The 25109-nt window shown below is 37.8% G+C and overlaps 1 protein-coding gene and 1 long non-coding RNA gene across 13 annotated transcripts in view; both read left to right on the top strand.

The window, feature by feature from the left end:
• The window catches only part of ADK (adenosine kinase), a 549097-nt gene extending 546581 nt beyond the window's left edge, over window positions 1–2516 (top strand). For all 12 annotated transcript variants that reach the window (XM_086381947.1, XM_086381942.1, XM_086381948.1 and 9 more), the window contains one exon: window positions 1719–2516. In XM_086381947.1, coding sequence (XP_086238073.1) covers window positions 1719–1843 — 125 coding nt within the window. In that variant the 3' untranslated portion in view covers window positions 1844–2516. The remainder of the gene's footprint in view (window positions 1–1718) is intronic.
• A 5268-nt stretch (window positions 2517–7784) lies between these two features.
• On the top strand, window positions 7785–24830 carry LOC147342887 (uncharacterized). The gene is made up of 3 exons (XR_015156793.1): window positions 7785–11793; window positions 13881–13981; window positions 23669–24830. It is a non-coding gene; the product is annotated as an uncharacterized LOC147342887 (long non-coding RNA).
• The last annotated feature ends 279 nt before the right edge of the window (window positions 24831–25109 follow it).

Here is a 25109-nt window from a genome sequence, read left to right as displayed (position 1 = left end):
GTCATGCCATCTGCAAATGAAGACAGTTCTACCTCATTTTCAATTTTGATGCCTTTTCTTTCTTTTGTTTGCCTTAATGCACGGGCTAGAGTCTACATTACAACGTTTAAGAACAAACATTCTTTCCTTGTTCTCAATTCTAAGGGGAGAAACACTTCATCATCCTCTATTAAGAATTATATTAACTGCAAGGTTTTCATAGAAGTTCCCTTCTGTTACTAGTTTGTTGAAAGTTTTTTTTAGAAATCCATCTTGGGTTTCATCAAATGCTTTTTCAGCATCTATGAAGATGACCTTATGATTTTCCTGATTAATATGGTAGATTACATTGATTGATTTTTGAAAGTTAAACCAACCTTGCATTTCACCTTATCATGAATTACTATCTTTTTAAATATACTGTTGGATTGGATTTGCTAAAATATTTGCATCTTTTCTGATTATACTATCAGAGTAAAGCTGGCCTCAAAGAGTGAGTCAGAAAATATCCTTTTTAGTTTTCTAGAGTTTGTATAACATTGGCATTATTTTTCTTCTTTAAATGTTTGGTAGAATTCAGCAGTGACACCATCTGAACTGGAATTTTCTTTATGGGAAGCTTTTTAATTTTAAAATTAAATGTTTAATAAACACAAGGCTATTCAGATTATCTGTTTCTTCCTGAGTGAGCTTTGATAGATTGTGTATCTCCAGAAGTTTGTCTTACTTGTCAAATCTGAACACCTTATAGTTCTATAACACTTTGTTGGCATTAAGTTGTTAATAACGTTTCCTTATCCTTTTAGCGTGCGTAGATGCTATGGTGATATGATGTCTCTTATTATCAGTAGTGACCATTTATGTCTCTCCTCTTTTTTTTTCCTTCTCAGTCTGTGTAAATGTTTATCGTACTTTGATTCCTATTTCCATCTTCTTAACTCGGTAACTGTCAGGCTCTGCCTGGGTTTTCCTTCCATGAATCATGGCCTGGTAGTTTTCCTCATTTGTTTCCCTTCTTTCATGTATCTTTTGTGACTGATGTACTATATTTGAAAAACTTAGTTTCATATACTTTGTTTTTAAAGTTGTTTCTGAAGAAAGGGTAAATCTGATTCTTTTATTTCATCTTGATTGGAAGCAAAAGGCCTCAGCATTGTTATTTAATCATATTTATTTTAATGTCAAACTGATCCATGGTGCTTGACTCTACATATTATTTCTCTGATACTTCTGGGAGTGAAAAAGGTATATAAAAGGTCCTTCATAACTTTTCAACTCTCAGATTTGTTCTTGGAGAGATATCCAGATGAGAGAGTTTTTCCCAAATAACAGTTCTCTAGGAATAACAGCAATACAGAAGGAATTTAGAGAGATAGGCAGAGGTTTTAGAGCTCTGCTCTAAACCTATTTAGAGCTCATAATTTCTCAGCTATAAAGACCAAAGATAATACTATTTGGCCAGTAATTCTTTCTTACAACCTTTTATTGTCAAAGTTAAAGGAAAGCATGAGCGTTTATGCCTAGAAAGACTAGACTGACTTGATGATGGGTTGTTACGTCCCAACTTGAGCTCTTTAAAAGAATTCTTAGGGAAGAACCCTCTAACCCCGGAGGTTTGACACTTCACTATCAAGACTAAAGAAAGGCATAGGTATGTAGACCATATTTTGTTCTGACCATATGACATTTCTGATGCTATTACACAGTACTCATGTTTCTCCCTTCTGTCTGTGTTCCAGGTTTTCTGTCTCAGCTGGTCTCTGACAAGCCTCTCACTGAATGCGTCCGTGCTGGCCACTATGCTGCAAGTGTCATAATTAGGAGGACTGGCTGCACCTTTCCTGAGAAGCCAGACTTCCACTGATGGAAAAGCATGAAACTGCATCCCAGGAGTACAGACACTGCCCTGATTGTTTCCTGAGAATTCCCATATTAATAAAAAAGAAAATGAAATGCCACCTTTCCTACTATAATAATGTTGATTCTTAATTTAGGGGGTACAGTAATGCACAATAGAATCTTTGTTCTCTCAACAACCTAAAGTAGGAGGTTTATTTCCATAGTCTGATAGTGCCAGGTAAATGTCAATTAAACAGAAATATAGTATTTCAATTGATTTTTGTTTCATTTTCCATTGCATTGTAAATTCATGTGTACTAAGCAAAGTGATCATTTTTTTACATTTCTGCTTTGAATGCAGATGCAATTTAATATAATAGATTTTTTAAAGGAATTAAAGATAATACATAAATCTTTAGCTTTTATACAAATATATTTAATTCAGAAGTGTGTTTATACACATATACACACATGTGTTCATATATGTACCACATATATACATGACAAATGGTTAAATAAGGTGCAGAAATATTTATCTTTGCAAGTTATGCAAGTTCATCAGTGTGTACTCAAACATGTAATAAATTTTGGATAATTAATTTGCCAAATTATAAGCTATATTACAATATTCAAGTCATAATCTTATATTTACTTATGGTACTCTGTATTTGATACAAATAAAAACTTGTCATAAAGGGCTTTTTTTCTGTCTTTGTCCTGTACTCAGCAAACTAAGGAAGAAAGATAACTGTCTAATCCTGGGTCCTGAAATAGCTGATCTGTTTATGGAGATAGAAAAAACAACATAACACATCAAAAAATAACTTAGTATTGGAGACCAGTAAGCCACTGTTTTCAGGAAGACGGAATGGTATGATATAACTTATGGGGAATGCCCTGGCAGACCAGTGGTAAGGACTTCATATTTCTGCTCCAGGAGGCACAGCTTCAGTCCCTGGTCAGGGAATTAAGATCCTACATGCTGGGTAGCATACCCCCCACCCCCCAAAAAATCTTAAAAAAATGGAACCTCTAGAGTCAGACTTACTTACCTTGATAAGAGCTTAGCCTCTTGAACGTCAATTTCCTTTCTATAAAATGGAATCATAACCCCTATGTATGAGGTCATTGAGATGATTCAAGAGGAGATACTAGGTACAAAATGCTTGTTACAAGTCTAATAAGAACCTACTATTGTTATGATTATTGTCACTGAAGAAGAAGAAAATCATAGTTATAAAACCGAATTCATAGAAAAATGTTCAGGTTTTTGTTTTATGTTTAAGAAGACTTTTAGGTCTCCTGTGCTAATCTTTTTTATCATTGTTGAGATAAAATTCATAGGCCATAAAATTTTTTATTTTAAAGTATACAATTCAGTAGGTTTTCGTATATCCACAAAGTTGTATAGCTATCACCAATATCTAAATCAAGAACATTTTCATCACCCCAAAAGGAAACCCTTTTCTTCCCAATTCAATCCCCATCCTCTTGATAACCACTAATCTATTTCCTGTCTCTCTAGATGTGCCTATTCTTGATGTTCATAAAAATGGAGTCATATAATAATGTTTTCTTTTGTGTCGGGCTTCTTTCACTTAGCATGTTTTCAAAGTTTACTTATCCTATGGTATTTTCAGTACTTCTTTTTATTGCCAAATAATATTTCTTTGAATACATATGCCATATTTTGTTTATCCATTCATGTTGATGGACATTTCAGTTGTTAATGACCCAGTTAACCCTTTGGGGCTATTATGAATCATGCTCTCATTAACATTCATGTCCAAGTTTTTTATATGGATGTATGTTTTCAATTCTTTGGGGGTATATACCAGAAGTGGAATTGCTGGATCACATGGTAATCCTATGGTTAACTTTTTGGGAAATTGCCAGACCTTTCCAAAAGGACTGCCTCATCTTGCATTCTCACTGAAAAGGTTTGTGAGTTTCAACTTTTTCACACCCTTGCCAACACTTGCTACTCTTGTTTGATTATAGCCATCTTGGAGGGTATAAAGTGATATCTCATTGTGTTTTTAATCTGTATTTTCCTATTTATTAATGATATTGTATTTACTGACCATTTGGATTTCTTTCTTTGGAGAAATGTCTATTCAAAGTTATTGCCCATTTTTCTTTTTTTGTCTTAATTTATTTTATTTTTTAACTTTACAATATTGTATTGGTTTTGCCATATATCAAAATGCATCTGCCACAGGTATACACATGTTCCCCATCCTGAACCCTCCTCCCTTCTCCCTCCCCGTACCATCCCTCTGGGTCGTCCCAGTGCACCAGGCCCAAGCATCCAGTATTGTGCATCAAACCTGGACTGTACTGTTCATTTTTAAATTGAGTGGTTTGTCCTTTTATTGTTGAGTTGTAAGCATTCTTTGTACGTTCTGTATATTATCAGTCATGTGATTTACAAATATTGTCTTCCACCGCTTGGGTTGTAAAGCATAGTTGTTTTTTTTTTTTCCTTTTGGCTGGGCTCTGCAGCTTGTGATTGGGCTTCTCAGGTGGTACTAGTGGTAAAAAAATCCTCTTGCCAATGCAGGAGACACAAGAAACGTGGGTTTGATCCCTGGGTCAGGAAGATTCCCTTGAGGAGGAAATGGTAACCCACTCCACTATTCTTCCCTGGCAAATCCCTTGGACAGAGGATCCTAGTTGGCTACAGTCCATGGGGTCACAAAGAGTCAGACACGAACGTGCACACGCGTATGGCTTGAGGGATCTTAATTCCCTGATTAGGGATTGAACCCGTGCCCTTGGCAGTGAAAGCATGGAGTCCTAATCACTGGACCGCTAGGGAATTCCCCAGATGTTTTTAATTTGTATGAAAGCCAGTTTCTCTTTTTTTTTTTTTTGGTCAATTGTGCTTTTGGTTTCATGTCTGAGAAACCATTGCCTAATCCAAGGTCATGAACAATTAACATCTATATTCTCCTCTAAGAGTTTTATAGTTTTTGCATATATTTGAGTTGGGAGGTCTAATTATCTTGCTTCTGGATATGCAGTTGTCCCTATACCTTGTTAGAAGTGACTAGTTTCTCCACTATTGTATTGTCTTGGGGTTTCCCTGATGATAAAGAATCCGCCTGCAATGCAGGAGACCCAGGTTTGATGCCTGGGTCGGGAAGATCCCCCGGAGAAAGAACACTCCAGCGTTCTTGCCTGGAGAATTCCATGGACAGAGGAGCCTGATGGGCTACAGTCCATGGGGTCACAAAGAGTCAGACACAACGGAGCAACTAACACTTTTACTTTCACTTTAATCGTATGGTCTTGGCACCCTTGTCAAAAATTATTGGCCATAAATATAAGGTTTTATTTCTGGACTCTGAGTTCCATTAGTCTGTATGTCTGTATATTATCCTTATGCCAATCGGGACTGTCTTGATTACTGGAGCTTTGAGTAAGTTTTGAAATCAAAGTCCTCTAACTTTGTCTCTCAAGGACAATTAGTTTTTGAGTGTTAGAGTATCTTTATCATATTAAAACTACTACAGAATGTCTTCCTCTTAGATCAGTAGTTCTGACACTGATAAACCTTTCCTATTCTTTTTTTGATAAGAAAGTCCTTTACCCCAAGGTTATTGATAAGTACCACTCACTGGCTAGACTTTTATGACAGTCACTATTTTTAAGAGGTTCCAGAAGCATGCTTTCTGGTAGTGATTAACATGCACACAGATCACATAACTTTCTTGTATTAGCAAAATAGTCATTGGGATGTGTGTTTTTTTTTCTTGGATTTATGGCATACTTTTTTTAGTTTTCTGTTTTATTAAAGGACAAGGGAAAAATAATTGCTAGCCTTGCTGACCAGGTCTCAAGAAAACTGCCTCTTAACTGGCTGTCAGGCATCCTCTTCTCTTGGCTAAATTTTTCTATCTTGGAATGATGAATAGCTAACCTAGTTCCCCTTTATAACATCTTGATTTAACAGATAGCTGAGGGAAGACATACAGGACTGGGAATGGGGGAAGGGATAGTGAAGTTGTCAAGAAAACATGGGTTCTGGTCTCAGGTTGGCTTCAAATAGTTGAGTGACTCTCATTTTATGTATTGGGTTGGCTAGAATGTTCATTTGGGATTTTTGTATGATGTTACAGAAAAATCCCAAACAAACTTTTTGGTCAAACCAATAATTATGAAAATATAAATGCTTTGGTTGTGACATTCCTAAAGGATATTATGTATGAATGGTTTTAACAAGGCTGCTTTCCTGAATCTGGGAAAAGATGGTCTTTACAAGCCATTCATTTGCTTGTTACAGTTGGGTGAATTGGGTGGGCATAGGAAACCCATGCCTCAGGGGTGAACCTAGGTGATCTGGAAAATTAGATTAAAAAATACATGTACTTACTTTAATTGGGGATAATTACTTTACAATAGTATGATGATTTTTGCTATACATCAATAAGAATGGGCCATAGTTATACGTGTGTCCCCTCCATTCTAAACTCCCCTCCCACCTCCTTCCTCACCTTATCCCTCCAGGTTGTCGCAGACCACCCAGCAGCTTTGGGTGCCCTGCTTCATACATCAAACTCACACTGGTTATGTATTTTACATAGGCTAATGTATATGTTTCAATGCTATTCTCTCCAATCATCCCATCCTCTTCTCCCACTGAATCCTAAAGTCTGTTCTTTATGTCTCTGTCTCCTTTGCTGTCATGTATGTAGGACTGTCAGTACCATCTGTGGTATTTTTCTTTCTCTTTCTGACTTACTTCACGCTATATAATAAGCTGTAGGTTCATCCACCTCATTAGAACGGACTCACATGCATTTCTTTGCGTAAGAGAATTAGATTATTGAGGCTGGCCTAGTCTCAGCAGGTGATCAAGTTTGCCTGAAAACTGCTGCCATGATGTGGAAAAGAAAACAATACCAAACATTTGGAAACAGGCTGGGTGCCCAAGTATTAGTATAGCAGAAGAGGAGAGAAAGAGAAAAACAAGAGTGGCTATTGAGTTTTCTTCTAGTTTTTATTGAAGGCAAAAGAGGGTGTCAGAGGATGAGATGGTTAGATAACATCAATGACTCAATGGATATGAATTTGAACAAACTCCAGGAGACAGTGGAGGACAGAGGAGCCTGGTGTGCTGCAGTCCATGGGGTCTCAGAGTCAGACAAGACTTAGCAACTCAACAACAACTCATTTTCATATCTATCTTCATGGCATATACCTTTAAGTATTGTTTCTGTGAATCACGGAAGAGTAATTCTGATTTTAGATCAGGGTGAAAGAAATACATTCTTTATCTTAAAGTCCAAGCAACCTTTGCTAAAAGCTATTGTTCTTACTCAGTTATGTAAAGCAACTGTTATAATTCTGTATCTTTTCTAAAAAAAAAAAAGGATGCATATTATAGATTGGGTTTTTATGAGTTTGGGGGGGATTTTGTTTTATTTTTTCTGGGTTTTTAGGGGCATAATTATTTGGGGGCTTGGGGGCAGTGTTTTTTTTTTTTCCACACCACGCAGCACGAGGCACTTCTACAACCGGGGATCAAATCTGAGCCCCCTGCAGTGGAAGCACAGAGTCTTAACCACTGGACCACCCGGGTAGTCCTAGATCATTTTAGATAGACACAAGCCTACAAAAGAAGCATGTGTTTGGCTAGCAGTCTGAAAATACCACCTGTATTGAAATATAAAAACATGCACTTACTCATTTTTGTTACTCCATTACCCTCAGAAAAAGTGTCCATTTAATAATATTTTCACTGGCTATAGTAGGTTTAAAATGTGAACAGTTTCTTTATGATTCAAAAGGTCCTTCTAGTCAAGGCTTTGGTTTTTCCAGTAGTCATGTATGGATGTGAGAGTTGGACTGTGAAGAAAGCTGAATGCCGAAGAATTGATGCTTTTGAACTGTGGTGTTGGAGAAGACTCTTGAGAGTCCCTTGGACTGAGATCCAACCAGTCCATTGTAAAGGAGATCAGTCCTGGGTGTTCTTTGGAAGGACTGATGCTAAAGCTGAAACTCCAGTACTTTGGCCACCTCGTGCAAAGAGTTGACTAGTTGGAAAAGACTCTGATGCTGGGAGGGATTGGGGGCAGGAGGAGAACGGGACAACAGAGGATGAGATGGCTGGATGGCATCACCGACGCGATGGACGTGAGTTTGAGTGAACTCCGGGAGTTGGTGATAGACAGGGAGGCCTGGCATGCTGCGATTCCTGGGGTTGCAAAGAGTCTGACACGACTGAGCAACTGAACTGAACTGAACTGAACTGAGTAGTTCCAGAAGTCCTTCACTTTGTGTCCCCTTGGTCAAGTTCTTGAACTGCCCTAAGCCTTGGTTTTCTCAATTCAAAATGAGGAGAATAGTGAGTAAGAGAGTGTTAATAGGAGAATGAGACAATTTTATCAATAGTAAAATAAATTTGAATATGTGGTTTGATATTTTACAAAAGCACCAAAGCAACTGAATGAGAGAAGGAAAATCTTTTCAATATACAATGCTATTACAACTTGATACCTTTATGGGGTAAAAAAAATGAACCTTTGACCCTTTACCTTACACCATACATAAAAATTAAAAATGAATCACAGCTGTAATAAAAGCTAAAACTATTACACTTCTATAAGGAAATAATATTTCCACAGCTTGGGGATAGGCAAAAGTTTCTTGTTGAGGACTTTGAAAGCACTAACCATGAAAAAAAGATACTGATACATTCAAAAAAACTTAATCCTATCGCTCATCAAGATACCATTAAGAATATGAATAAACAAGCTATAGGCTAGGATAAAATACAACATATATCTAACAACTTATATCCAGAATATACTAAAAAACTAATTCAATAATGAAAAGACAAACATGAAAGAAAATACGTGAATAGTCATTAAGTATATGAGTATTCAACATCATTAGTCATGAGACAAATAAACATTAAAACCTCAGTAAGATAACTACTGCATTAAAATGACTAAAATTTAAATGACAGCACCAAATGTTGGAGAGGATGTGAAGCAACATTGCCAGTGAGAGTGTAAAATGAAACAACCACTTTGGGAAAAAACGGGTAAGTTTTAAGAAACTTAAAAGTTAAATGCGCCTCTTCTTTGCTGCAGCCATTCTACTCCTGGTATTTATATGAGAGAAGTGAAAGCATATGTCTGCATAAAGACTTGTATTAGAATATTTGTAGAATTTTTATTCATTGTTGCCAAAAGCTGGAAACTGGGTTAGTTGCCCAACAGCAAGAGAAGAGATAAAAATGGTGGTGTAGTCAAACAGTGGAATAATACTCAGCAAAAGAAGGAAACTGCTGATAAAACAATATGAATCAATCTCAAAAAATTTTACTGGGTGAAAGAAACCAGATACGAAAAAGAGTGCATACTGTAAGGTTCCCTGTGTATGAAGTTCTACAACAGGTAAAACCAACCTGCAGCGCGAAAGTTCAGAACAAGAGCTGCTTTGTGGGAGAGGGGAGAAGTGGAAACTGACTGGGAAGGGAAATGAGGGGACTTTCTAAGCTGACAGTGATGTCATAATAGGGTTTGCTATGCTAAGTTACTTCAGTCGTGTCCGACTCTGTGCAACCCCATAGACGGCTGCCCACCAGGCTCCCCCGTCCCTGAAATTCTCCAGGCAAGAACACTGGAGTGGGTTGCCATTTCCTTCTCCAGTGCATGAAAGTGAAAAGTGAAAGTGAAGGCGCTCAGTCGTGTCCGACTCTTAGTGACCCCATGGACTGCAGCCTACCAGGCTCCTCCGTCCATGGGATTTTCCAAGCAAGAGTACTGGAGTGGGGTGCCATTGCCTACTCCGATAATAGGGGTTACACAGGTATATTCATTTGTCGAAACTCAGGGAATGTCCCACTTAAGCTGTGTGGTTTTTGAAACTCTCACACACAAACTAAGCTAATTTTGAACTCTAGTTAATGATGTGCATACTGATAGATATGAAGTGTATTAATGTCTGACTTACAGTGAAGTGCATCAAGTAATAAGATAAATGGGTAAATAAGTGATAAGTCAAATATAGCAAAATATTAGTTGTAGAATATAGAAGGAAGTGGATGTTTGCTGTATAATACTTTTCAATGTTTCCTTATGGTTGAAATTTGTCCTAATGTTCAAAAAAATATAGGATTTTCCTTAAATAGGAAAATCAGTTAAATAAGTATAGCTGATTTACAATATTGTATTAGTTTCATGTATACAACAAAGTGAGTCAGTTATATGTTTTTTCAGATTATTTTCCATTATAGATTATTACAAGACATCAAATATAATTCCCAGTGTTATACAGTAAATCTTTGCTGCCTATCTATTTTATGCAGTTTGTATCCGTTAATCCCATAGTCTTCATTTTCTCTCCCCTTACCTTTAATCTTTGGTAACCATAAATTAGCTTCCTATAACTGTGAGTCTGTTTCTGTTTGGAATATCATTTGTATTATCATTACTTTTTGGACTCACATGTAAGTGGTGTCATGTAATATTCATTTTTTTCTGTGTCACTTATTTCACTAAGTATAATATTCTTTAGGTCCATCCATGTTGATATAATGGCGATAGTTCATTCTTTTATGGATGAGTAATAATATCCCATTATGTATGGAATACACAGATGACAATCATCTGTTGATGGGCACTTGGATTGTTTCTGCCTTGCTGATTAAATATGATTGATAGCAACATTTCATGAAGAAGGTAAAACAGCACATGATGCAAAACCACATATTATTTACTTCAAAATGTAAGTTTCACATGAATTCTCTGACAAAATTAGCCAATCCTTGGGCTGCTGCAAGGTTTCTTGGGGCTTTTTGCAACCTCCAAGCTCCTCTTCTGAGTATGGAACACCCTCTCCTCATTCCCTAACCCACCTAGCTATTGGAATATTCACAAAGTACCTCTGTAAACACCAACCAGACCTCTTCCCACCCAGACTCCTAAACCCACTGCAATCTGCCCCTACCTTCTCTGTAGCATCCCTTCTCCTGATAACCAGAAAATTCCTAATAGTCAGACCTAACAGCCAGTTTTCAGTCCTCATCCTACCTCATCTTAGCATCTGACTTGGAGGACCATGCTCTCTTGACTTCTTATCCCCTTAGCTTTCACCCAGCCACTTTTTCCTCATTATCTTGCCTCCTTCACCTCCTCTTCTTAGCGTGCTTTCAGAACACCTCTGTCCTTTTCTTGTGTCAAGGTGCCTCCACCCCCACAAGCCTTTTGTCACTATAAGCTCCTCCTAGGTGTTCAATTTGACTGCCACGAATTCACCTATCATCTAATTACTCTCAAATCTCTGTTTCTAACCCCGACCGCCTTCCGAGCTTTAGGCTCAAAACCTATATAGGTCAGCCCCTTGGGATATTCTGCAGGCAAGTTGATTATCAAAACAGAGCTCCCCTTCTCTTGAGCTCCCCAGCCCAGTCTACTTCTACTTTTTCTATCTCCATTAATAGAAGTAATTCCCAACTTTCCCCTTCCTTGCCCATTGATCTAACTGATCACCAAGTTCTGTCGGTTCTACCTCTCCTAAAGCTCTTCCTCACCTCCTCCTGCTCTCAGGTGTGGTTTAGACTTTCATCATCTCTAACTAATTTGCCCAACTCTAGTTCTTCCCCTTTATTGGCCATTAGTCAGTCCTCTCTCACCACGGGGGTTGCCTTCCTAAGAAGAAACAGTCACACTCCGTGGTCTGGTCATTGGCCATCCACCCCTTAATCACTTTAACAGCCTTCCCACCGCCATCCCTCTTTATAACCCTTCACCTGAGCCCAAATATGCCTTATAACTGCACTCTTGCCTCTATGCAGATTGTTGTTTTCCCATTACAACTACTCGTGTAAGAATCCAACCTCAGAAGTCAAAAGTTTAAATGACAACACCAAATGTTGGAGAGGATGTGAAGCCCGACTGCCAGTGAGAGTGCAGAATGGAGCAACCACTTTGGCAAAAGGCATGGAAGTTTCGTATAAAGGTAAACACACCTATTCTTCGATTCAGCCTTTCCACTCCTGGAATAAGTGTGTCCTTTAAAAAGTTCTCTGTAAACCTCCCAGGCAATTAGTTCCTGCTCCATCCTTTTTTTCCTCTCAAAGTACATTGCAGATTTCCTTATTGTAGTTTATACAATCACAATGTATCATACGATTTTTATTGGTGTATATGTCTTCTTCTAAGGCAATGGCACCCCACTCCAGTACTCTTGTCTGGAAAATCCCATGGACAGAGGAGCCTGGTAGGCTGCAGTCCATGGGGTCGCTGGGAGTCAGACATGACTGAGCAACTTCACTTTCACTTTTCACTTTCCTGCATTGGAGAAGGAAATGGCAACCCACTGCAGTGTTCTTGCCTGGAGAATCCCAGGGACGGGGGAGCCTGGTGGGCTGCCGTCTGTGGGGTCGCACAGAGTCGGACACGACTGAAGCGACTTAGCAGCAAGGTAGAACTATCCACTGCCACACAGTACATGCTTAATAAATGTTTGCTCAAGGAAGGCCTTTCTCAGTTCTCCAGATCTCTGCAGTGAGTCAGAGCTTAGAGATGGCAGGGTCACCAAGGATATCCGCTACTACAACAACTATTAATTGTTACTATCTGGTTATGTTGTAGCCACGCGTTCTGGGAAACAAACTCACTCAGAAGGACAGTGCAGATAGTGGAGTGCAGTTTATTCCACCGGCGGGCCCAAGGAAAGTCTCCTCTTAGCCAAGGACCCTGACCAGTTTTTCTGAAAACCTTATATACCCTAAGTGTACGTGCCCAAACCCACCTCCCTAAATTCCCTGAAACTAGTGTGAACAAAGGAAAAGAAAGATATGATCAAAGTTAATCCCTGATTCATATGCCTTAAGCCTAGGTAGTTAACAGTGGACAATTATCAATAGGCCTGTGGTCATACCCCAATAAGCATAATAGAATGTATGATTCTATTTGGTTACACAGATAATTAGGGTATTCTTTTAGGCAACAGAGAGTCTAGGTACAAGCCCTGGGGCTCTTCCATCCAGGGGGCCTGGTTTTCCAGTTGGTATGTCGTTTCCACAGATACTGGGCATATAGCTCAAAGTGCCCAGTCCAGCCCAAGACGGAGTCCAGCTTTCAAGATGGAGCCTGTTCTGTCTGTTTCCTCCTTCAGTTATACTTCTGCTCACGTTTTCCATAATTGAACTCTCCCTGCCTTTCTTTTTAGCTCCCTTCTTCAAAGACTACTAAGTAGGCAAGTGAAAAGAGTATCCAGATTGCCACAGTTGAAATACCTTCTCTCCCCCTCCCCAGTCACAAAATCTGCATGCACATAAATGAAACCTGATCATGTGATATGGAATAAGCTTTTATCCTTTGTAACTCTGATCCTTTTTGAACTCAGAAAAAGGTCGAGGGTAGAAGATCTGGAATTTGAGGACTGATCTCTAGTCTAATCCCTGCACTGACTAGCTAGTGAGAGAGGGGGAGTGATTCCACAACTCTGAGCTTCAGTGTCTCTCCTTTAAAAATGACTTGGAGTGAGCCATTTGTGAAAACCTAGTGTAATGTATGTATATGCAACAATAACTCATTTATTCAACAAATATTCACTAAGTATTCATACTTTTTTAAATTCATGTAAAAAGTATCTAGTATCTGCTGCTGCTGCTGCTGCTAAGTTGCTTCAGTCGTGTCCGACTCTGTGCAACCCCATAGACGGCCTCCTACCAGGCTCCTCCGTCCCTGGGATTCTCCAGGCAAGAACACTGGAGTGGGTTGCCATTTCCTTCTTCAATGCATGAAAGTGAAAAGTCAAAGTGAAGTCACTCAGTCGTGTCCGACTCTTAGCGACCCCATGGACTGCAGCCTACCAGGCTCCTCCGTCCATGGGATTTTCCAGGCAAGAGTACTGGAGTGGGGCCTACTAAATATCAAGTAATAGGTTAGGTACAGATATATTATAGCCCTCAATGAATATGTTTTTTTATAAGTGTCTATTAGAATTTCTTAATTTTTAAATATTCTATATAGTACTATTTCCTCCCCATCCTATCCTCTTTTGGCCAAAATAATTTTTCTCTGAATTCCTCCTTTAAGGTCTGCTAAGTAGCATGGAGTAGTAGCTAACAGCATGAACTTTAAACCAGACTTTCAAGGTTTGCACCTGGGCTCTACCACCTTTTAACTTGAGACTTTGGGTAAGTTGTTTAACTTCTTAATGTTTTGCTTTCTGCATTCTTAAAGCACAATAATATCTACTCCATTAGGTTATTATAAAGAATGAAAGTGTTAATACATGTACATCTTAAAGTGTTGCGTGCACTAAGTAAAGTGCTTAAGTAGTGGTAGCTATTATTATTTGCAACCTGTGGTTCATTGGGTCCCTACCTTGCCATGAAAACCGTTTCATGGCAAAGTATAAAAAAGCAATTAAAGACCTTACTTTTCATTTATATTCCTTTAAATAACTCTGCTTAGAAATTTTCTTATAAACCTACACTGTCCAACATGTTGGCTATTGGCCATATGTAGGTATTGAGTACTTGAAATGTGGCTGATTGGAAGAGTAGGGTTGCAAGTATAAAGTAAACCAGATCTTTAAAATTTAGAGGAGTGACATCAGTGAAAATAATAGAGTAAGAAACACCTAAAGCTTTCACCTCTAAAAGTGCAACTATAAACTGGCAAAGACTGTCAGAATCAACTTTTTCAGAACTCTGGATGGTAATCAAAAGCTTGAAGCAGCTTGGGAAGCATTTTTTTTTTTTTTTTAAGAAAAACAGTAGCATCCTGATAAAAACAGTAAGCTTTGTGGCATTTTAACTTGCCTGAGTCCCATTTCTTGTACCCCAAGGGATGCAAGAAATAAGGAAGTATGGCCCATACATGGAAGAAAAAGCAGTCAATATAATATAACTGTTCCTGAAGAAGCCAGACATTAAACTTGACAAGGATTTTAAATCAGCCATCTTAAGTAGGGTAAGCTCAAAGAAAGTCACATTGAATCATATAAAATCTAACCATTTTGGAAAGAAGTTTGGAAGTTTCTTAAAATGTTAGATATGTAACTACCACATAATCCAAATATTACTTTTAGGTATTTTCCCCCCTAAAATACAACATATGTCCATACAAAGTCTTATACATGAATGTTCATAGCAGCTTTATGTGTAATAGCCCTAAGGAGGAGAAGTGCGTGACAAAGGATGAGATGGTTAGATAGCATCATCAACTCCATGGACATAAGTTTGAGCAAATTCTTGGAAATAGCAAAGAACAGCAAAGCCTGGCATGCTACAGTCCATGAGGTCACAAAGAGTTGGACATGATTTAGCAACTGAACACCAACAAAAACTGGAAATAACCCAAATATCCATCAGTAATGAGTGGACAAATTAATATATATAAATATATATATGCTATTCATCAATAAAAAAGAATGAATCATTGATCTGTTCAACACATGAAGCTTGAAATACTTATGCTGCAAAAAGCCTGTTGAAAGGTGATTCCATTTATGTAAAATTCTAGAAATTGTAAGCTAAACCATAGTGACAGAAAGCAGATCAGTGTCTGCTTGGGAATAACAGGGTCATGGAGTGTGGAAGGATGGGGGAAATGCATTTCAAAGAGGCATGAGGCAAATTTTGGAGTGATGGCTTATGACCATTATCTTGATTATGGTTATGACTTTACAGATATATACATGTCAAAACTTACCAAATTATATACTTCATATTAGTACATTTCATTGTATATCAATTATACCTCAATAAAACTTTTCTAAATTGCATATGTGTTGATAATATAAAATGATACAGCCATTTTTGACACAGCATGGAGTTATCTGTAGTCAGCAATTTCACTTCTACATATCCACATTCTACATAAAGAATGCTCCATAGCAGCATATTCAAAATAGCCCCAAATCAGAAGCAACTCAGATGTCCATATGCTGATCAATGGATAAACAAATATGCTATAATAACACACTGGAATATTATTCAGCCATAAAAAGGGATCAAGTACTGATGGATGCTACAATATTAATGAACCTTAAAAATATTATACTAAGTGCAAGAGCCATCACAGAGCACCACATACTGTATGATCCCATCTGTATGGAAAGTCAAGAATAGGAAATTCTCTGGAGACTGAAAGTAGATTAACAGTGGACTAGGCCTCTGTGTAGGGGAGAATGGGAAGTGACTGCTTATGGGTACAACTTTTCTGTTGGACATGATGAAAAAGTTCTAAAATTAGATTATGTGATGATTGCACAACTCTATAAATATACTGAAAAACATTAAATCATCTGCTTTAACATGTGAACTTTATGGTATGTAAATTATGTCTCAAAAAAAGCTGTGAAAAATTACATATATGGCTGGCATTCTATTTCTGTTGGACAGTGCTGTTTCAGAGAAACACAGCTTGGTGCAAAGTATGGGCCAAAGGTAGATAGGAGAGCATAGTGGTGCTCATTATATGACTACCCTACATATGAAGTTTTCCATGAATATTTACTCAATTGTTAACGTAGAACAAATGCTATAGGTAATAAAAATATATTAGAGGGAATTTTTTGACTGCAGGATTTTTTTTTAAATATGTGTGAAAGATTTTAAATACTCCATTTACATTTGCTAAGCAATAATTAAATTATCTAAAATCAGCTTGCATATATAAATTACATTCATGTCTTGGATAATTTGTGCCTTTAAGGATTTTCCTGTCATCACTAAGAATGCCATCCCCAACTCTGCCCACCATCTACATCAGAGTTTCCTCTGCATCTTGCAGATCACGGCCTTGGAAAAATTTAGACAGCAGCGAGCTTTCTAATCAAGTGCCACTTAATGGTGTGTCAATATTTGGTGATCTCAAATATTAAATCCACCAAATGAGCCTGATGCCAGAATCAAACAGCTTTATGATAATAAGCTGAAAGCATGATGTCTATTGTGAGTTTGGGGCATGATGTGGGCAGTAGTTTTATTTTTTCCAAAAGGGTGGAATTGTCTTCTTCAAGGGACATGATGATTCCAAAATATCCTGTGTAGAAAATAAAGAGATGAAAAAAAAAACTTTGATAAACATAATAATCCCACAAAGATGCCTACGCCCTAATCCCTAGAACATATGAGTATATTATATAAAATGGTAAAAGGGCATTGCAGATGTGACTAAGGTTACAAACTTTAAAATAAAGAGATTATTCTCTTTGATCTGGGTGAGCCCAGTCTAATCACATGAGCCTTTACAAGCAGAGAACAGAAAGAAAAGTCAGACAGACTTGAAGCGTGGAGACTCAGTGCATCATTGCTGGCTTTGAAGATGTAGAAGCAACGTGACAAGAAATATCAGAAAACTTAAGGGGCTGAGGGGGCTCCAGGCTATCAGCCAGACAGTAAACTAGACCTCAGCCCTACAAACATGGAACCATATTTCACTAGCAACCAAAGTGAACGTGCTAGTGGATTCTTACCCAGAGTCTCCAGAAAGGAACAAAGCCCTGTGAACACCTTGATTTTTGACATTTTGAGATCTGGAGGCACGTACGTTGCCAAGCCTACCAGACTTCTGACTACAGAACAGTAAGATGATAAATGGAGCTCGTTTTACGTTTGTGGCAGTTTGCTACATGACCATAGAAAATGAATACAATAGCTATTAGAAAGGATTTCAGAACCCCAGTGCTGCAAAGGTTCTCAGGTAAGGTAAGAAGGCTCATAAATTAAAAAACTGGAAAACACATTCAGGGATATAAAGAAGAACATTATGAGCAGGATTATATTATAAAGCTGGATTTAGAAAAGGCGGAGGAACCAGAGATCAAATTGCCAACATCGGCTGATTCATCGAACAAGCATGAGACTTCCAGAAAAACATCTGCTTTATTGACTATGCCAAAGCCTTTGACTGTGTGGATCACAACAAACTGGAAAATTCTTCAAGAGATGGGAATACCAGACCACCTGACCTGCCTTCTGAGAAATCTGTATGCAGGTCAAGAAGCAACAGTTAACACTGGACATGGAACAACAGACTGTTTCCAAATCGGGAAAGGAGTACGTCAAGGCTGTATATTGTCACCCTGCTTATTTAACTTACATCATGAGAAATGCCGGGCTGGATGAACCACAAGCTGGAATCAAGATTGCTGGGAGAAATATCAATAACTTCAGACATGCAGATGACACCACCCTTATGGCAGAAAATGAAGAAGAACTAAAGAGCCTCTTGATGAAAGTGAAAGAGGAGAGTGAAAAAGTTGGCATAAAACTCAACATTCAGAAAACTAAGATCATAGCATCCGGTCCCATCACTTCATGGCAAATTGATGGGGAAACAGTGGAAACAATGGCTGACTTTATTTTTTTGGCTCCAAAGTCACTGCAGATGGTGGTTATAGCTGTGAAATTAAAAGACACTTGCTCCTTGGAAGAAAAGTTATGACCAACCTAGACAGCATATTAAAAAGCAGAAACATTGCTGACAAAGGTCCGTCTAGTCAAAGGTATGGTTTTTCCAGTAGTCATGTATGGATGTAAAAGCTGAACTATAAAGAAAGCTGAGCACCGAAGAATTGATGCTTTTGAAGTGTGATGTTGGAGAAGACTCTTGAGAGTCCCTTGGACTGCAAGGAGATTAAACCAGTTCATCCAAAGGAAATCAGTCCTAAATATTCATTGGAAGGACTGATATTGAAGCTGAAACTCCAATACTTTGGCCACCTGATCTGAAGAACTGACTCATTTTAAAGACCCTGATGCTGGGAAAGATTGAAGGCGGGAGGAGAAGGGGATGACAGAGGATGAGATGGTTGGATGGCATCACTGACTCGATGGACATGAATTTGAGTAAACTCTGGGTGTTGATGCTGGACAGGGAAGCCTGGTGTGCTGCAGTCCATGGGGTCGCAAAGAGTCGGACATGACTGAGCGACTGAACTGAACTGATATTATATCTCAGAATCAGGGTTTGGGGCTCAGTGCCTGGTTGTGTATTGGATTCTGCAGCAGGGATGGAACTGGCCTGATAGATTTGACTACAATTGTACAAATTCACAAGGACTCAGAAAATGAAGACAAGAAGTGTGACTCTAATTTGTATATGATGTTGAGAGATTCTTTGAGAAAGAAACAACGATCATGCTGCTTTTTGACCCTAGGTTCATCACCGGAATTTTCTATTCACCTCATACATAGCAAATCGATCACTCGTGTCCCAAAGCATCAGTCACGTGTTTACTGGCAGAGAGTATGAACAGCTGTAGGATGAGAGCATATTTGGTGTCTTCCCTGGATGAAAAAAATTAGCTCTTTCAGGAAGTAAACATACAAGACCACTGTTATCCCATTTGGGGACCAAACCAAAACAAGAAATACATTTCTTGTCATCTGAATTATTGTTGTACAAATCTCTGTTCTCGCCCAATTTTATAGATTCTTTCAAATGTCTGAGATTCAAGAAACCAGTGCCTTATCTCAGTTCTAATCTTCTACTTTGAACTTTATGATTTAATGTGATTGTCAAGGAGTAAGAATGAAACACTTAATTCCAGTGCTATATAAGCTATAGAAATAAAGCAAGATTCTCAACTTATTTTATGAAGTTAAAATACACACACACACACACGCCAGATCAGACTAGTCTGACTTAAGCTACTTATATGGAATTTATAAACATATATTCCAAATGGAATACTGCCAAATCTAATCCGTTAGTACAATATATTAAAATAACATTCCATCACCAAGCATTCCATAACATTCCATTCCATCCTACCATCATCACCCAGAAATGCAAGGATGGTGATCAATACTTCACAATTTATAAATACTGTACATAGACCATGTGCTAGTATAATCTTGGTATGTAGCACTGTGCCTAGCACACAGTATTTGTTGAAAGACTAAATTAGTATTCGCTGTCAATAATCCATTTGAAAATAAAATGAGAAGATACATATCCCATTCAAGTAGCAATTACAGAAATTTTATATAAATACATAAAATGTATACATATAAATATTAAAACTTACATAAATACATAATTTACATAAATACATAAAAATGTATTCCTTGTTTTATTGCAATTTACTTTATTCCATCACATTTTGGTAATTCTTACAATATCTCAAACTTTTTCCTTATTATTATGTTTGTTATGGTGATGTGTGATCAGTGATCTTGAATGTTACTGTTGTAATTGTTTGGGGGAATGCTACAAACACACCCATGTAAAATGCTGAACTTCATTGATAAATGTTTTGTGTGTTCTGACTGCTCCACCAATTGGCCATTCCCCCGTCTCTCTCCCTCCTCTTGGATTTTTCTGAGACACAGCAGTATTGAAATTTGGCCAATTACTAACCCTAAAATTGCCTCTTAACTGTTCAAATGAAGGGAAGAGTCACCTCTCTCAGTTTAAATCAAAGGATTAAGCTTAGTAAGGATGGCATGTCAAGAGCTGAGACAGCTTGAAAGCTCAGCCTCTTTAGCCAAACGTTAGCCAAGTTGTGAATGCAAAGGAAAAATTCCTGAAGGAAATTAAAAGTGCTACTCCGGAGAAAACAAATAATAAGAAAGAAAAACAGCCTATTGATGATACAGAGAATGTTTTAGTGATCTGGATAGAAAATCAAACCAGCCACAACATTCTCTTAAACCGAAGCCTAATTCAGAGCAAGACTCTAACTCTCTTCAATTCTGTGCAGGCTGGGAGAGATGAGGAAGCTGCAGAAGAGAAGTTTGAAACTAGGAGAGGCTGGTTCTTGAGGTTTGAGGAAAGAGGCCATCTCTGTAACATAAAAGCATTAATTCAAAGTGAGGCAGAAAGTCCTGATATAGAAGCTGCAGCAAGTTAGCCAGCAGATGTAGCTAAGATAATTCATGAAGGTGGGTAAACTAAACCACAGATTTTCAGTATAGATGAAACAGCCTTTTATTGGAAGAAGATGCTACCTAGGACTTTCATAGCTAGGGAGGAGAAGTCAATGCTTGGCTTCAAATCTTCAAAGGACAGGCTCTTGTTAGGAGCTAGTGCAGCTGGTGTCATTCAGTTGAAGCCAGTGCTCATCTGGCATTCTGAAAGTCCTAGGGCCCTTGAGGAATGATGCTAAGTCTACTCTACCTGTGCTCTGTAAGTGGAAGACAAAGCCTGGATGATAGCACATCTGTTTACAACATGGTTTACTGAATATTTTAAGTCTATTCCTGAGACCTACTACTCAGAAAAAATGATTCCTTTCAAAATACTGTTGCTCACTGACAATGCACCTGATCACCCAAGAGCTCTGATGGAGATGTACAAAGAGATTAGTGTTGTTTTCATGACTGCTAACACAACATCCATTCTGCAGTCCTTGGATCAATGAGTAATTGACTTTTCAAGTCTTATTATTTAAGAAATACATTTTGTAAGGCTATAGCTGCAGTAGATAATGATTCCTCTGATGGATGTGGACAAAGTCAACTGAAAACCTTCTGGAAAGGATTCACCATTTCAGATTCCATTAAAAGCATTGTGATTCATGGGAAGAAGTCAAAATATCAACGTTAACAGGAGTTTCAGAGGATTTGGTTTGCTCATGGATGACTTTGAGGGGTTCAAGACTTCAATAAAAGAAGTAACTGCAGATGAAAATAGCAAGAGAACTAGAATCAGAAGTAGAGCCTAAAGATGAGACTGAATTGCTGCAACCTCATGATAAAACCTTAATGGATAAAACTTGAAATGATAACAAAGGATTTAGACTATTACATAAACTTGATACAACAACAGCAGGGCTTGAGAAGATTGACTTCAGTTTTGAAAGAAGTTCTACTGTGGGTAAAATGCTACCAAATGGCACATATGCTATAGAAAATTATTTGTGAAGGGAAGAGTCCAGTGAGGTGACAAAATTTGTTGTTGCCTTATTTTAAGAAATTTCCACAGCCACACCAGCCTTTAGTAACCACCACCCTGATCAGTCAGCAGCCATCAGCATCAAGGCAAGACCCCCCACCAGCGAAGATTACTACTCACGCAAGGATCAGATGATAGCACTTTTTAACAGTAAAGTATTTTTAATAAAGATACGTACTTTTTATACATGATACTATTGTATATTTAATAGGCTATAGTATGTAAATGTAATTTTATATGTACCAGAAAACCAAAAAAATTCATGTCGCTCATTTATTGTGACTTCCACTTTATGACAGTGGTCTGGAACTGAATGCATAGTATCTCCAAGGTATCCCTGGATATATGTGTGCATATATATTTGCATGTATGTACATGTATATATATATCACTGGGAATAAACTTAAAAAAAATTTTTAAATGTATGATGATCTACCTGAAGGAAAGAACAAAACTTTACCAAGGTACATTGAAAAAGATAAATACACGAATAACAATGTGGCTGTAGTTACTGTACTGTATTTTACACTTGAAATTGCTAAGAGGGTAGATCTTAGGTTTTCTTACCACAAAAATGAAAGAGAAGAGGAAAGAAAAAAGTAACTATGTGAAGTGACGACTATGTCAGTTACCTTGATTGTGATAATTTTCTACCATATACGAATATCATATCAACAAGTTGTACACCTTAAACTGATATTTTACTTTTTTAATTCTTAAATTCGTTATGAAGCAAGATTTGGCATAGACTAGACAGATCAGTAAAATTAAAGCCATGAAACAGACGTAAGTATTAGTATATACATGTGTTTAGTATATGATAAAAATAGCATTTAAATCAGAGGTAGAGTGGCAGTGGGTAAAATTGGTTAAGAAGGTTAAAAGGTATCATCAGTCATCAGTTCAGTCACTCGGTCGTGTCCAACTCTTTGCAGCCCCATGGACTGCAACATGCCAGGCTTCCCTGTCCATCACCAACTCCCGGAGCTGACTCAAGCTCATGTCCATTGAGTCGGTAATGCCATCCAACCATTTCATCCTCTGTTGTCCCCTTCTCCTCCCGCCTTCAATCTTTCCCAGCATCAGGGTCTTTTCAAATGAGTCAGCTCTTTGCATCAGGTGGCCAAAGTATTGGAGTTTCAGCTTCAGCATCAGTCCTCCCGATGAACACTCAGGACTGATTTCCCTTAGGATTGACTGGTTGGATCTCCTTGCAGTCCAAGGGATTCTCAAGTCTTCTCCAACACCACAGTTCAAAAGCATCAATTCTTTGACACTCAGCTTTCTTTATAGTCCAGCTCTCACATCCATACATGACTACTGGAAAAACCATAGCTTTGACTAGACGGATCTTTATAAACTTCAATTTATAAAATAAGTAAGTCATGGGGATGTAACGTACAGCATGTTGACTATAGTTGATAATTCTGTATTACATACTTGAAAGTTGCTAAGAGAGTAAATCTTAAAAGTTCTCTTCAGAAGAAAAAAAAATCTGTACCTATGGTGATGGATGTTAACTAGACTCATTGTGGTGATCATTTTGCAGTATTTACAAATCTGAATCATTATGCTCTATACTTTAATACAATGAGATATATCAATTTAAAAATCAGAGGGGGAAAATATTATTCAAGCAAAGAGTTCTGGGATAGTTGGTTTCTCTTTGGAAAAATTAAGCTAGAGTTTCCACTGCATACCAATCATCAATATAAATTTTCAAATATGAGTTACTTTTTAGAATACCTTAAAGAAAATAACTAGAAAATATAGAAAGTGCTTATATAATTTTGAGTCATAAATGTTTTTCAAAGCAAAAATCATCAAAGGTACGTAGATGTGCCTGCATAAAAGTTTGAAACAGATTTAATTTAAAAGAATGAAAAGCTAAACCACAAACAAGGATAAAATGTTGGCACTATGAAATGTAGACAAAGGCTAAATGTCCTTAATTTTAAAAACTCTTGCAGGGCTTCGCTGGTGGCTCAGTGGTAAAGAATCCACCTACCAAAGCCGGAGACACAGGTTTGATCCCTGCTCCAGGAAGATCCCACAGGCTGTGAGGCCACCACGCCCTGTGCCACAGCTACTGAAGCCTGTGCTCTACGAGAGAAGTCACCACAAGGATAAGCCTGCACTCCACAACTGCAGAAAGGCTGCGTGTAGCAACAAAGACTTAGTGCAACCAAAAACAAATGAAATCATTAAAAAAAGAAAAAAACGTGCAAAACAGAAGGGAAAAGACATATATCTCAATTTTTAAAAAATGCAACAAAAGGCAATTCATAAAAGTAGAATACAAATGAAAAAAAGAAATGTTTTCCTCACTAATAAACATATGAAGTTATCTTTTTATATATCCCAAATTGACAGTAATGAAAATAGTATAGCTACTGGGAAGCAATGACCTCATATACTGCAGAAGGCAGTTAAAAAGCCTTAAAAACATGTATCTAGAATTTTCTTCTGAAGAAAAGATCAAGGGACACGTGTAAAGATCTATATCCAGGGATATTCATCAAAGAATTTTTAAAAAGTTATTAATGGAGATAATAGAAATGTTCTACAGAAGAAGGCTGTTTTGGTACATCAGTCCATGTGTACAATGGAATACCACAGAGCCCTTAAAAATTATGTTGAAGAGTACATTCTAACTTGGTAAATACCAGAATGTTGAAGCCATTGAACTCTAAAGTCAGACCTGGATGTAAATCCATCTCTTCCCAGCTTTGTGTTATGGGACGGTTTTCTCTCTCTAAGCCTCAGTTTCTATACTGACCCTTTAAAGTTGTTGAGGGAGATCAAATGAATCATTTATAAAATGTACTTATAAACACAATGCCTGGCATTCAGTGAATATGCTCTGCTCATACAGAGTTGAAGTCAGTAATACGGGCCTACAAAAGACATGTAATAAACATCTTTGAATAAATATGATGAACATGACAGGAAATTTTACTGGAAAAGTTGTGTTTAGGTCAAAAAGAAGATGTGGCTCTAAAGTAATGGGACCTTGGTTTTATAGGACTTCAAGAACTCAGGAGGAAATGCCAAAGGAAAGCTTTCAGAAGGATTTTGAACAGCAACAGCATATTGAAATAAATGTACACAGCCTGGATAGTTGGAAACACATTTAGATGTAAGTGTTCTGCTAAAGTGTATTTTGACATTGTAATGTTGTAACTGTTCTTTACATGGCCCACCTCAAAATACCCTTAGTACTATTCTCATTCAACACTTTCTGAGCACTGACTGTGCTAATAAGCACTGCCACAAGCTCAAGGTCCTCGTGGAGTGTTTTACTGTGATCGGGTGACATAGTCTCTCCTCCCAACAGGCACTTTGGCTAAGCTCTGGAGAGCCTGGCACTTTGACTCAGGAGAACCCCAGAGTCCTGACTGTGGACCTCAG

Source organism: Bos grunniens, chromosome 28 (genome assembly GCF_055505025.1).
Source record: "Bos grunniens cultivar Pamir isolate PY7600 chromosome 28, Bosgru_T2T1.0, whole genome shotgun sequence".
In the NCBI taxonomy this organism is placed as follows: domain Eukaryota; kingdom Metazoa; phylum Chordata; class Mammalia; order Artiodactyla; family Bovidae; genus Bos; species Bos grunniens.
The sequence above is the reverse complement of the archived record's forward strand: the minus strand, read 5'-3'. Positions and strand labels throughout refer to the sequence as shown.